At 58.7% G+C, this 14850-nt stretch overlaps 1 protein-coding gene across 1 annotated transcript; it reads right to left on the minus strand.

The window, feature by feature from the left end:
• Nucleotides 1-8013: 8013 nt before the first annotated feature.
• Nucleotides 8014-14596, minus strand: TMEM119 (transmembrane protein 119). Its single transcript, XM_027576485.2, has 2 exons — nucleotides 14487-14596; nucleotides 8014-10134 (listed from the first exon to the last, which is right to left on the minus strand). The coding sequence occupies exon 2, from the start codon at nucleotides 10120-10122 to the stop codon at nucleotides 9283-9285; it is 840 nt and encodes a 279-aa protein (XP_027432286.2). The 5' UTR covers nucleotides 10123-10134; nucleotides 14487-14596; the 3' UTR covers nucleotides 8014-9282.
• Between the last annotated feature and the right edge of the window lie 254 nt (nucleotides 14597-14850).

A 14850-nucleotide genomic window follows, 5' to 3' on the forward strand; every position in this document is an offset into this window, starting at 1 on the left:
AAGCAGCTCTTCTTTAATTCAACTTCTGTCAAGATTCCTGGTGAGAGTTTATTAGAACAAAGGATTCTGTGGCTCGAAAGAGTTGAATATCAGCAGATACACAATCAATACAAGCGGGGACTAAGGACAGAACCAGGTAATTCATGGGCAAAGGACTCTATAAGGAGAAGCCCCTTTCTCATCAGCAATCAGACAGCAGTACCTACCCGGACAATGGAATACCATTTCTCACCTATTGGATCAGAAAAACACTTAACGCCAGCAGTGTTGTCAAGGACGTGGGGAAGTTGGGGCACTCCTAGACCCAGGTGGGAATGGAAACTGGCGCCGCATCTTGGACCAGTCATTTGGCAGCACCTGTGAAAAGGTGATGCATGTACCTCCGACCCGGCGATCCCACGAAGGACCTACCGGCCCGAGTGCTCCGTGCGTCTGCAGAGACAGGCACATGCGGGACCCCCTGGGAAATGTGTGAGGACACAGGGCCACCCAGCTCTGCCATCTGTGACCGCGCTTCCATGAGCTCGCCCAGGGCCTGCTGTGGCCACCACATCTACCCGGAGGAACCCTGAACTCGCTCCATTCTGGAGACACCCAAAGGCCAGGTGAGCGGAAATCTGGGCTCATACCTCAAAAAAGTGACTTGCTTATGTAAGTCCATCACGCCAGGGCTGCTCCCCAGAACTCAGAGCTCTCTCCCTTCACGTAAGGTGGACCACAAAGCACAAGTGTGACCTTGGACCCATCAGCTCACTTTCACCAACAATTTACCAAGCAGGGATGGTTTTCTCATCGGCTAAAGAAGGCTGATCAAAGCGACTCCATAGCGATTTTTCAAATTAAATCATCTACATGAAAAGCCAGTTGGGAAATATGACTATGTCAAGACTGACACCCACCCCCACCATGTTCCAGGCTCTTGCCCCCTCCCCCCCCACCAACCCAAAGCAAATTCTCTCTGAATATCCTCTCACTTGGCAGGAGCACCATCCACCGCTGCATCACTGCTGGGCATGTAGACAGCTTCCCTTTTTTTTTTTTTTTTTTTTCACTTATAAACGATGCTGGCATGAACATCCTCGAAGATCCACGCATAGGCTGGCTCCGGAAAAGAACTTCTGGGGTGAAGGGCAAGGACATGTACAACATTGGTCAGTGCAGCCACCTGACCCTCCAAGAGGGCCGTTCATCTTCACTCCGGTCTGCTGAAACCCAGACCGTGCGAAGATCAAATCTGGACAAAGACAAGATGTTCTTATCTTAGGAGAGGTCATGGGAAAGAATTCAAAAGTGTTTCTAACTGGCTCCCCAATAGCTGGCCCCATCCTTCCACCCAGAGCTCTGCTGCAGGCCAGGCGGCAGGGAAACTGGCCCTCGGGCCCAGCCTGTTAACTTAGGTGTGATAGAAGAAAGGACTTCCCAATAGGGAGGCGTTCACAGATGTTAGAGACAACCCAAGATGCCCAAAGAATTCCTCTAGGGGTCTCTTAAGATGGGGAGAGAGAGCAGTTTGAGCTCCCTGGGAAGGATTAAGGGGGCCGGGGGGGGGGGGGATGGAAGCCAGGTTCTCCCAAGACCTTCTTGTCCAAGAATTGAGTGGCTGTTTGTACTTGGGGAAAATGGCATCCTGCAGCGCTTTCCCCCAGGTGCTGATAATAACGCCTCACACAGGATCGCCGCGTTTGGAGCCCACCAGCTGGCTGAAATCCAGAGCAAGCCTCCTTCTTCCCTTTGCCGGAGACTCGGCTGTGGCCCAGGGAGGGCAAGCGACTTGCCCCAGGCAGCACAGCCAGGGAGGGGGTAGAGCTGGACCCCCACCCCCACCCCGGGGCACCAGACCCAGAGCCAGCGCCTGCCCAGGGCTTCCCACCTGCAAGTTCATGTCTCCGGAGAGCCCCAGGGCTGTGGGCTTGACCACCAGACCCAGTGGACTCTCAGAATCCCCACACATGCAGCATCCTGGGCAGGACCAAGGGCGCCGGGGTCCCAAGGGCCGTGTGTCTGCTTCTTCACCTGCCAGGTGACCTCGGGCCGGCCCCCCACGGGGGCCTGCCCAGTGCGGCTGCCAGGAGCTCAGACACCAGATCCGCCAGCGCCAGCGAGCGGGAGCGCGCGCCCCGCAGGTGCGCACGCGCGCCCTGTGTGAGCCCGGAGGGCCGGGGGCGGGCTGGGGGCTGTGGTCCGAGGCCTTTTTGCCCCCTTTCCGCCGCCAGACCACGGGCGCCCCCCCGTGGCACGCGGCCACTGTGTTGACACCTTCTGCCCCAGCTGAGCTGCAGGGCCACGTGGAAGTGTGGGCGCCTTGGCCTTGGGCCTCTGCTCCAACCCCGTTTCCTGCCTTCGTGCACTCACCCATTCATTCATTCATTCATTGGGGAACAGGATTGCAGGCAGTCGTTAGAGCATTGGCCATGGGGTCCAAAAGCCTCAGGAGGTTCAAAGCCCGCTCACTTTCTGGCTGTGTGACCTTGGGCAAATCGCTTTACCTCTCCGAGCATCCTGCATAGAAGGTGGGTATCTGTGCCTCCCTCAGCTTTGTGAGGACCCAGTGTATAGAAAGTGCTTAGTGCTGTGCCTGCTACACAGTAAGTACTCAAGAAGTGAGGGAAACTGGACCTCACAGTGGGACTTAAATACTGACCAAGGACAGAAGTAGGAGATTGGGGGCCGAGGGGGGTTTTCAGAGAGCCTCGTCTCGACCCTCCCCAGGGTGGGTGCAGAGATGTCCTACCTCCCAATGTCACCCTTCCTCTCTGCTCCCCAATCAAGGAGCAACTCGAAGGGAACTCAGCACTCCGTGCTCAGCATTCATTGAGCACCTACTGGGTACCCAGCTCTGTACTGGGCTCTGACCCGAAGTGCTGGGCAGGGAAGCCACAGAATGTCAGAGATCGGAATGGCTGGCAGCATCCTCTCCGCTGCTTCCCGGCAATAGGAGTGACAAAGATCATCAGAAAGGCTAACAGAAAGGGAGCCCTTTCTCCACACTGGGTCCCGGGGCCCGGAGCTTGAGGAGCATTTTCTCCTCTGAGTCTCGCAACAGGGCAGGACCTGAGCTTTCACAGGTGAGACGCTGAAGCTCCAAAAGGGGGGCAGAAGCTACTCAAGGTCACACAGCTTGGAAGTGGAATTGAACTCAGATTTGACTCCAAGTCTTTTAGAATGCAGACACCTTACATCCTTCCCCCCTGCGCCTGAAGGAGTCTCCTGCCCAGAGTCAGTGCTGAGAAGTATTTGGCTTGTTTCATAGATGGGAACCCAACGGAGAGGGGAGCGGAGATATTCTAGGTCACCTGGCAACTAATCTAGCTGGGTACCCCCCCAACCTTTCCCACTCCCCAGAAATAGCCCTGGCACCTGCCCCAGATGGGCCTGAGTCCCTGGGCTCCCCGACCCACGTTGTCAGCCACGCCTCCATGCACACTCGCCCAATGTCTAAGCTCTAACTGGGGTCACCGCACCTCGGAGGGAGACAGGGAACAGCTCTCACGGGACCCCTGGCCCCCATCAGGCACCAAACCCCCACAGAGGGGCATGCGGGGTTGGGGGTTGGTGAGCCTCTCTTCTCTCTAGCCCCATCCTTCACCCCCTCCTTGGGGTTCACGGGACTTCCCTGGCTGCTGGCCTTGTTCTGCTTTTACCAGCGTTGCCAGGACCCTCTGCCCTGCCCCCCCCCCCAAGACAAGATGTGATGACGCTGAAGTTTCAAGCATCTAAGAATCACTACCTTATGATTCCGAAGCTACTATACTTAGATCTGGAAGGAAGAGGTGACTCTCAGAACAGCGAGACACTTGGAGACTGACATTTCCCCCCTTTCTTCGGGCACAGCACTTCACAGTTTGTAGCTAACAGCAGCTCCCATCTACTGAGCACCCATGGGGGGGCCTGTTCTAAGCACTGGAAGTAAATGAACTCACCTTCCACCGCCTCACTGACGTAGGAGCCATTATTCCCATTTCACAGATGAGGAAACTCAGGCCCAGAGAGGTGAAGTGACTTGCCCAAGGTCACGCAGCCGGCTAGTGGCTAAGTTGAGATTTCAACCCAGGCCATGTGAAGCCTGTACCCCTAACCACCATGCCCCGCCATCCTACACATTATAAAGTGCGCTCACAGAATTCTGGGGGGTGGGGGGGGGACAGGGCAAGGGCTGTGGTCCCAGGACTTTATACATGAAGAGCCCGTAGTTCAAAGTGACTTGCCCAAAGCCATGCAGCTAGGAGGAGCCTAACTGGGTCTCCCGGTTCCTTAGTTCTGTGCCCCACTATCTCTCCCTCCCCTTGCTGTCTCCAACCCTCCACCCCTGTACATTTCTCAGTCCCCTTTCCCCCCTGCACACCCCCTCGCTGAGTCCGGTTCCCCAAACCCTATGGCAGGGGCCGCAGGTGGCCACCCATAGACCTGGACCCTCCAGCCTTCCAGGGCACCCCCAGGTGCCCTGTGGGGCCCCAGTGGGTGGTGGGATGTCCGTGCTGGGCACTGCAGAGGCCTCGGGCATCAGGGACCCTGGCAAGAGCGGATTTACGAGTAGGACTATTTTATACTTTGCAGCTGCCGCTGTAAACCCTGGACCCATTTGGGGAGGGGGAGCAGCTGCGGGGGAACACCCGTGGGGCCCTGGAGCCAGTGCCAAATCCTTCCTGCTATTTCTGAGCAGCCGGAGGAATGCTGAAATTAAAACCGCCCGAGAAAAATGACAAATCCCTGTCCCCCTCCACACTGGCCTGCTTCTTCCCCAACAGCAGATGAGGAGCTAGAGCTGAAGCAGAGCAGAGCTAGACACAGCACAAGACTGCCCACCAGAGACCTGGATTCCTGGTCAGCTCTGGATGGGCCCCAGTCCCAGTCTGCTCCTTGGATGTCCACATATGAAATGTGGGGGGCTGGTCTAGAGCAGGATTTCTGACACCCTCTGAGCCTCAGAAGCTCCCTACAGTAACTGAGCTCAAACATTCCCACTTTAAGTTTCAATGCTCCCACTCCTGGCTGTGTGACCTTAGACAAGTTACTTGACCTCTCTGAGTCTGTTGTTTTCATCTGTAAGATGGGGACAAATAATGACCATCTCATTAAGAAGGTTGGAAGGATAAAATAAACGAACATCGGTAATTCCCAGCAGCTTTATTTGTAATAGCCACAAGCTGGAAAACCACCCAAACGTCCATCAGCAGGTGAATGGATAAACAAATTGCAGTACATCCGTACAAGGGAATACTACTCAGCAGTAAAAAGCAGTGAAATGTTAATACATACAATAACATGAATAAATCTCAGAACATCCGTGCTGCATGCGAAAAGCCAGATAAAAAGAGTACACTATATGGTTCCATTTATATAAAATTCCAGAAAATAAAAATGAGTCATAGAGATAGAGAACAGGTCAGTAGTGGTCTAGGGACTGAGGTGGGGGGGGAACAGCCAGCAGAGATCGCAAAGAGGTATGAAGAAACAGTCAGAGGTGATGGACATGTCCATTATCTTGACTTTGGCGATGGCTTCATGAGTATATGCGTATGTCAAAATTATCAAATTGCCATTTTAAATATGGGCAGTTATTGTGTGTCAATTATACGTCCATAAAGCTGTAATCACTGTGGTTGCATCTAGATGATTCTTTGATTCGTTTTCATCTCCTCCACTCAAATACAGCTTCAGATCTGTTGTGCCAATAGTGCGTCCTCAGTTCCTGGCACCATGCCCTGTGCCAGGGGGACAGTGGTGGACAGCCCCCCAGGCAGTGACAGTTGCCCAGCCGTACCCTTGGACACTCTGATTTAATCGGCCTTGGGGGCGGGGGGGCGCCTGGCTGACTTGTTCGGTAGAGCATGCGACTCTTGATATTGGGGGCGTGAGTTCGAGCCCCGTGGAGATTATTTAAATAAATAAATAAATAAATAAATAAATAAATGGTCTGGGTGGAGCCCAGGAGGTACGACATAACAAAGCTCTCAGACAATCCCAGTGTGCAGGTTGAGACCTGCCAGGTAGGGTAGGATCATCTCTTTACGCACATGGAAACAAAAGCCCAGAGAGGTGAGGACATTTGCCCAAGGCCACACAGCTACGAAATTACAGCGGGCATTGACACAGGCAGTCTCCCCCCAGGGCCCAAACTACCCGAACCACCCCAGGAGGGTGCAAGACCATGTGCCTAGTGCAGAGCTCCCCAGGGACGTGAGTTCTGCCCCTCGTCCCCTTGCCTTGGATGTGACCCCCAGCCAGTGAACACCCAGCCCCTTGGGCTGATCAGAGAAAGTCAGGGCACGCGGAAGAGGTCCCTCCAGCACCCCACGGACCCCATGCACCCCCACCCTCCAGCCCAGGTCTCCCCCTCGCCTGGCGCCAGCCCACACGTGCCCCCAGCCCATCTCCCCCCAAAGCTCACCCTCCGCTGGTGCCTGGCCAGATGTTTGTCCACCCTAGAGGGGCTCTAAGCAGGAGTGGGGCCCTGCTCTCTCCTCCCCAAGGGCTTCATTCATGCATTCATTCATGCAAGCAGCTGTCGAGCCCAAGGGAGAAGTCAGTCTAGAATCAGATGATGGGACCAGGATGCTGGCTCTGTGACCTAGGCAACTGACATCCCCTCTGCGACATGGGAATAACAGCAGGATCCCTCTCCTTGGGTTGGGAGTCTCAATGAGTAAATGACGTTCAGGGCTTAGAGCAGTGCCTGGTGCATCACAGGTGCTCATTAGCTGTGAGCACTTATTAGTAGTATTGAGCCCAGGGGAGTGTGGGAGAGAGTCTGGGTGGGGGCTGTTGCGGAGGGCAGGTGACAGCTAGGCTGGAAGCTAAAGGAGGCGGGGGAGTTAGCTGGACAAGGAGGGGGTGTGGAAGGGTGTCCTAGGCAGAGGGACTAGTAGCTGTTAAAGCTCAGAGGTGAGGGGGAGGTTGACACCTGCTCTGGGCTCCAACTACCTCTGAGTCCCCACCCCCATCCGTCCTGGGGGACACAGGCCATAACTAAGGCCGCACGCCTCATGTCCTCTGGCGGGCCCATTAATGGGGAGCCAATGACCAGGGAGCTGCGGACTGCAAAAGTCATCCCTGCCTCCTCCCCAGGAATCTCTAACATCTGCTTCTGTCTTGCCTGAGTTTAACCTGTTATGGGGAAGCTTAATGCATACCCCAGCCACACCCAATCATCTAGGACCCTGCAGGAGCTCAGGATCTAGGAGATAGCCTGTCACACACAGAGAGGTTGAGTGATTTGGTCAGAGCCACACAGCATCCAGGTATCCATATTGGCTTTTCCCTACATTCTTGGGCGGGAGTGGGCCTGGGCTGAGAAAGGGAGGGCCCTTCCCCGCTGCGAGAGACAGAGGCCATTGTGTGTGATGAAACCCAAACCCGGCCCCCTTCCGAAGGGAAGTGGGGTCAGCGGAGGGAGGGGCTGGGGGTGGGGGGATGGCCTCCCTGCCCCCCTCACCCCGGGATCTAGCACGTGCTCCCAACGCAGCCACATCTGGATTCCAGCTGGCAGCTCCAGGGAGGAGGGGGAAGCAGCGGCCCCAGGAACTTGCCATCAAAGGCAAAGAAGAGCCTGGCGGGGGCGAGGACACAAAGGCCAGGGCCGCCTCCAGCCCCAGGCCAAGGGTGCCGGGAGCAGGGCACCGTCCGTGAGCCCAGTTCCAGTCCTCGGCCACGCTGCCAGCAGATGGGAGACTGAAACGGGAGACTGGGCTCGTGCTTCGCCCAGAAGGAGACGGGTGGATCTCCTGCAGCCACAGTGCACTGCAGAACTGCTCTTGGAAGCCGGGTCTCCGTGGCCGCAAGTCCGGGGCTGGGCTCAGCCTTGGGGCAAGAGGTCCCGCGGTGTTCCCATGGGGGACCCCGTTCTGCCCTCTTTTCACGAATCATCTCATTCCACCTCATCTCATTCAGCTTCTCGGGCCTGCCTGATGTGTCTCCCCCAGAAAGCTGCCCCACCTCATGGAACAGCCCAGAAGAAATACCACCCCCCTCCCCAGCAGTCTCATTTCCCCCTCAGAAAACCATCGACGCTCAGGCCAGAAAAAAGGTTTATTGTGCTGGTTTGCTATATCTCAGCACCTAAAAAATTGTGCAGAGGTTGGGGGGAGCCCAGACGGAGGGATGAGGAAGTGGACCACCCCCCACCCAGAGCCTCCCCGAATCAGGACGGAGCTCAGGCTCCCTTGTCGAAGGCTAAAGAATTCTGTGAGCTCAGGCTACCAGACACGCATGTAAGCAAAGGGTCGGGGGCTAGGGCCCCCCTGCTCCAGGCTGGGTGTTAGAAACCCTTCCCTACCCCCTCAGAATCCCTCCAGAGTGGGACCCCCTTCACACACAGCCCCCACCCAGCTTCTGGGTGGCTTTGGGGGCCTGACAAGAAAGGTTCAATTCATTCACCCCATGCCTGTAGCAGTAACGGGAGGAGAAATTCGTCCCCAGGCAGAGATGCTTGGCAGAACTTGAGCGGGCCTGAGCCCCCGGACCCCACAACCCTAACCCCAGAGCAACCACAAACTGGGGGGGGCACCTTCAGGAACATTTGGGGCAGTAATTTCCAGAGTGTGCTCTGCAAGATTTTATTCTGTAGCTGTTAAAAAAAAAAAAAAAAAAAAAAAAAAACAAGCAAAACCAGATTCCACAGGGGCTTCTACTGGAGTATTTGCAGAGCCCTGGGGTGCTCTAAGGGGGCATCGCAGGGAGCGGAGAGGCAGTGTCTCCTCAACTCATTGGCCCCCAAAATCCTTTTTCACAGAGTAGCTCGGGGAACCCAGCCTTGGACATGCTGACGTAGGGACCCATCATGATGTGTGCACTGGCCTCTCGGAAGCTTCCTGACTCCCCAGACCCACTTCTGCAGTAGCTCTAACTGCTCCCGCCCGGGGGGCGGGGGGTGAGGGTTGGGGGGGGCCTCGGCAGGTCCCAGTCACCCTCATCCCAAACTCCTAGTTACTCTGACTTTTCTTCCCTACCTCCATGGAAAAGCGGCAATGCTGGCACCATCCCGGGGGACCTGTGGCATATGTTTGCCCAAAGGACAGGGCTAATTTCGTGGGATATAGTATCATGAATAGAGTGGGGATCCTTCCCATCCCCCTCCCCAGAGACGTTGTGTTTGGGGCCACAGGGGCAAATGGTCCTGGAACCCGGGGAGATTCCTGGGGTACGCTGGAGACCAGCATCTCTGCCTGCAGCAGGGGGTGGCCAAGGAGGGGTTGTCGGGGAGCGGTAAGGGCCAAGGGCCCTTCCACACCCATGGAGGTGACCACGAGGGGTCCGACAGTCAGGGCCAGCAGCCCCAGAGGCCTGTTAGACCTTGGGGACGACACTGCAAGCACAGGGGCTCTCAGGGGGACCAGCGGCTCCCCTGGCTTCCTGGGCTAACGAAGGAGCCACTTCCGGCTCGCCCTGGCCTTGGCCGGCCTCCAGGGCCCCCTCCGCCACCGCCGTGCCCGGCTCCTCCGGCACCCCTGGTTTCTCCGCCGGGCTCCCACGTCCCTGGGCCTCCTGGTCCGCCTCCCGGCCGCCGCTCTCCTCTCCCTCCGACTTGCCCTCCATCCTGCCTCCATCTCCGCTGCCCGGGGCAGCTCTGGCGGGGGACTTGAGGTTCTGGGTGGCAGCGAGGATGTCAGCCTGGAGCTGCTGGGAAGAATCCAGGGCCTCCTCGGGCCGGCCGTTGGGAGCCCGGTCGGGGACCTCACTGAAGGCCCGGGGCCCCCCGGCCCGGTCACTCTGGTCCACGTACTTCTTCTTGGGGAAAGACGAGGGGTAATAAGCTGAGGCCTTGTGCTTCTGGCGGGTGATGAGCGCAGCACAGACAATGAACATCAGCAGGAACACCAGGGAGCCCACCACGGCGATGAGCATCACGTACTGGCGGAAGAAGTCCACGATCCCGTCCAGGAAGTTGGTGGGGGGCTTGGGGCCTGCCAGGGGCGTGGGCTGGGGCCCCACCGATGTGGGGCTGAGGGCCGGGGTCCGGGGCGGCGGGAGGCTTGGGGAGGACGCCGATGAGCCCTCGGCCTCCCCGCTGCCCCCTGTATCCTCCAGGAAGGCAGCCTGCAGGGCCACGGAGTAGGCCACCGCGGGCAGGGCCCTGAGGAGTAGCAGCAGAGATACCACCAGCCTGGGCACCAGCACCAACACCATCTCGTCCCAGACCTGTGGGGCAGTGAGGCAGGAGAGAGGTCGGGGTGGAACTCCGGGGCCCCGGGGGACGCAGAGCGTATTCTAGCGGGTCTCTTCCCTTGCCCACCACACGATGGGCCCCGTTCGTTCACACATGGGGTTCTTGTCTGCCCCTCCACTTCATCCTGAGCCCCTGGAGGGACCCCCCCACGAGGAACCCCACTTCACCCCGAAGTCCTAGAGGGCAAGGACTGATTCTTGTTTACCTCGGCACCCTCGGGGTTTCATACCATGTCTGGTATACGGTAAGTGCTCCATAAATGCATCTTGACTGACTTGGCTGAATTAATAATAACTTACCCTTTCATCGCTTACCACGTGCCAGGTACTATTCTGAGTTTCTTACGTAGAATGTCATTGAATCCTGAGAACCACCCAATGGGGGAGATACTGTTATTATCCCCAGGTTCCAGGTATGGAAACTGAGGCTCAGAGGAGTGAAGTCACCGTCAGGCAAGAGCGGGGGTTTGGAGCTAGGCACGGAGGGAGAAATGGTTGGGTCGGGCCGGGAGAAAGTAAGAAATGGAGCAACGGAGGGAGCTGACCCCTCCTTTTCCAGGGAACCCTCCCCAACAGCTGGCCCTTCCTTGGTTCCAGTCCCCTTCTCCGGGATACTCAGAGGTTTTGAAGCTTCCAGACTCCCTGAGCTCCGCAGAGGGCCTGGATGCAGGAGCCGTGGCTAACCCTCACCTCAAGGCGCAAAGCAGGGCCTGCAGGGGCTGGGGAGAACCCGCGCGCCTGAGACGAAGCTGGAGCCCGAGTCCTACGGCCACCACTAAATGGGAACCAGATGAACCCCGCCCCTCTCTCCCTCCCCCCGCTGGAAGGCTGCTCCCGACATGAACCCCCAGACCCCATCTGGCCCAGACAGCCAGGCTGACTAATACATTCCGCATGGTCCAGGTTTGCGGAGGAGGCCAGCTCCTAAAACACGGGCTCTCCCCGCCAGCCCGAGGGAGGCTGGGCCCTCAGACAAACCCAGGAGCCCCTCTCTCTGCACCCTCGTGGGCTGTCTGTCCCTGAGAACCCCCTCCTGACCCGGGCGGGGCTCGAAGCGCCGGGACAGAAAAGCCTTGGGATCCCCTGTCCGACACCCTCTCTCGGGGGACCGAGATGGGGGACAGGGGCCCGGAGGTGAGGGGCAGGCCCAAGGCCACAGAGCGAGGTCCTGGGCTGGAGGCAGAGGTCAGGTTCCCAACACCTGGGCTGTGTGTCCCCTTGGGTGCCCAGTCCTCAAGGCCTGCTTCCTAAAAGGGCTGGCAGTCCCGGCCTCAGGGGTCACCGTGAGGATTTGGGGAGTGAGGTAGTTATGATGTCAGGACGTTGAGTGGCTTCTTCCAACTGACCTGAGGCCTCCCAATCAAGTAGCACTAATTGAAATTAATTGTACTGACATCAATTTGGACAAATGGGCTCTGATGAGCAAGAAAACCCAAAGGTAATTCCGGGACATAAAAAGAGGCAGAACTACTCAGAGTTTCGGTTTAAATGGTGGGGGGCCTGATGATCCTGTGCTTTCATCGCGGGGGAAGCCCCCACCCCCTTTGCCGGGGCTCAACCCTAGAGCAGCCCTAGAGCTCCACCCTAGAGTTCAACGCTGTTGAGGGGCTAGAGGTCCCCAGACGGACAGTGACTTGCCCAAGGACACACAGATGGTACCTCTCGGAGCTGGGATTTGAACTTTGTCTGGGTGAGTCTGAGAATCCACATGCTCACACCACACACACGTACATACATACGTACACACACTCACACACCACACAGACACACACCACGCACACACACACCATACATGCATATGCACACACTCACACATGATACACACACAAACACGACACATACACATACTCCTCTACTACACATGCACATACCCACATTCACACATATACGTCCCACACACATGCACACACAGACACACACACACACCCTGCACACGCGCTCTCATGTGACCCCGGGGCCGGCCCCCAAATGAGCTGACACCCCTGGACGACACCACGCATGAGCTGGAAGAGGGGGGCCTTCCCGGAACCTCACATCGAACGTGTTAGCAAAGGTCCCTGCAGACGGCTTTGATCTTCAGGGTCTTAGTCCGCCGGTCACCTCCCTGCCCTCCTGCAAGTCAAGCCTGAGAGAGACTTCTGGTGGTGGCAGCCGAGGCTTCTCCCCACAGAGGGCGGCTATGAGCGGCCCCGGGGGCTCCAGCTGGGTCCCGCTCCGCGGGCAGCTCCCTCTGGGCCTCACTGTCCCCGTCTGTAAGTCGGGGGGTCAGCGGGGAACTGACCACAGAGCCACACGGCCCGGGAGGAGACAACGTGCAGAAAGCGTCTGGCACAGGGTAGCTGCGCACCCAGGAAAGGCCGGGGCTCGAGAGCAGCCCCATTCCGACCCCAGCAGAGCCCGGGACGAACCCCGTCCTCCCACCAGGTGGGCGGATGGTTACCTTCACCCAGTGTGTAGACCAGCTCATCACCACCCCCTCGGGCAGTGAGCAAGCTCTTCACCCTGCTGAGTGAGAGCTCAGCTCCAGCCCCCCAGGAATCCAGGATGCGGGCACGTGTGTGTGCAGACACACACACACAGGCAGACACACACACACACACAGACACACACACACACACACACACACACACACGACAATGAGCCGGACAGAGGGAAGAGCCCCCTTCTCCCCGGAGCCTTGGGGTCAGGGACAGAGGGTAAGGAAAGAGGCCACACAAAGGATCGCTGGCTCTTAGAGGCCAAGACCCCGACTCTCAGGTCCCACACACCCCTCAGCCTGGCTCCCCAGGAAAGGAGCAGGCGAAGCGTCGGGGGTCGGCTGGGCCTCAAAGGCAATGGCTGTGTGGCCCTGCATGATCTGCATGATGAGCCCCCGCCCTCTGTGGGCCTCAGTCTCCCCTCTGTACAGTGGGCACGCTGGCCTGGACAGCCCCGAAGTGATCAGTCTGCCCATCAGCTGTCCCCACCGCCCTCCGGGAGACGGTCAGTCTCGCTTCCCGGGCCCTAATGTTTTCCAGGGCTCAGAAACTCACAGGCCACTGGGACCTGGGGTCAGGCCAACCCCTGTCGTTGTAGCCAAGAGGAAACTCAGGCCCGATACTGGGAATGGCCAGCCCAGGGTCCCACAACCAGGAGACAGCAGGTTGGAATAACCCCCGGGGGAAGTCACCGCCCAGCTCCGTGTCCTGGGGTCGGGCACATCACCTCTGTGAGCCTCGGCTTCCCCATCTGTGCAATAGGGCTAAGGGCCACCTCCCCGGACTCTTGTTAGGACAAGAAACAGCAGTGCCAGATGAGGAGGAGGTATCACTTCGTGGGCCCCACAGGATTGTGCGGGACCCACAGCTTGGAGCTGGGCCTCCCTCTAGAGCCCATCTCACTCGGGGTTTGTGGTTTTAAAGGTGATGATGCAGATGATGCAAATCCACCCCTAGGGTCTCGGGACTGAGGCTGAGGGGCCAGAGCCACTGCCCCACCCCCACCGGGAGACTGGTGGCCAGAGGGGGAGGGGCAGCCCACGAAAACCTGGCTTCAATTAGTGGCTTTTGGGGGAGGAGGGTCTGGCTGAAGCACTACCCCCCCTGCCCCGGGGCAGCCAAGGACAGGGACTTGGGCCCCTTGGAAGGGAGGCGGGGAGAGGGCAGGGGAGTCCTGAGGCTCAAAATATACACCCACACAAAGCAGCAGCAGCATGGACACACAATATACAGACACACAACACAGACACACTAACCTGTATCCCAACACACACACACACACACACACACACACACACACACACACACACACAGCAACAGGGACCCAGAAGGCCCAGACACCCCAGAAAGTCTGCACAGCCCAGCAGCACGGACACACAGAGGGCGCACAACAGACCCACAGCGGGCTGATTCTCTGGCCACGCGGGCCCACAGACACAACCCCCTGACACACACTCGGTCCCCCACCAACCACAGACGGGGCCGGGGGTGGGGAACACCCCGGGCCACGCGACCCTCCCCACTGACCCTGGGACAACCACCCTGGTGCTCACTTTGCGAGAACACATCCTCTCCCGTCAGGCCACAGCTGCACACGCACTCACACACACACACGCACACGCACACGCACGGGCCGGCCCCGCACGACGGACACAGAGAAGGTGCACACGCATTCCGCCGCCCGAACCCTCAGCGCAGATCCTAAGCGCGCGCACACACAGCATCCGACACACGCTCAGAAGGCACAGGAACTTAGAGATGGCCCCCAAAGGGCTTGCGGCAGGCCCCCAGTCCCTAAAGCCCAAGCGCCCCCAGGCTCCCCGGGGCAGAGGGGCGGCCGGGACTCACCAGTCCGTCCGTCTGTCCGCACGCAGGCCTGGGTGCTCCCGCCAGGTGAAGCGACGGGGAGTGCCAGTTGCCTCTGCTCCGGGCCGGCGCCCCCGCCCCCCCCCGCCCCCCCCCCGCCGGACCCCGCCCCCCGCCTCCCGCCTCCCGCCCCCCGGGCTGCAGCCGGGCCAGCTTGATTCCATTAAGCGGGTTTGGGGTGGGGACAGGGGAGGGGCGGGGCTGCGCTCGGCCACACACACGATCCCCCCCCTGCTCCCAGCTCCCACTCCCGCAGGCGCCCCTCCAGCTCTGCGGAACGCCAGATGGGGCACTTCCTCCCCGACCCGGGGTCCCCAGCGCTGGCCCCTGCGGACAGACAGACGGG

Source organism: Zalophus californianus, chromosome 14 (assembly GCF_009762305.2).
Source record: "Zalophus californianus isolate mZalCal1 chromosome 14, mZalCal1.pri.v2, whole genome shotgun sequence".
Lineage (NCBI taxonomy): Eukaryota > Metazoa > Chordata > Mammalia > Carnivora > Otariidae > Zalophus > Zalophus californianus.

What these genes read in the sequence shown, in the direction of transcription:
- TMEM119 (XM_027576485.2), bottom strand. Translation starts at nt 10,122, where the DNA reads ATGGTGTTGGTGCTGGTGCCCAGGCTGGTGGTATCTCTGCTGCTACTC.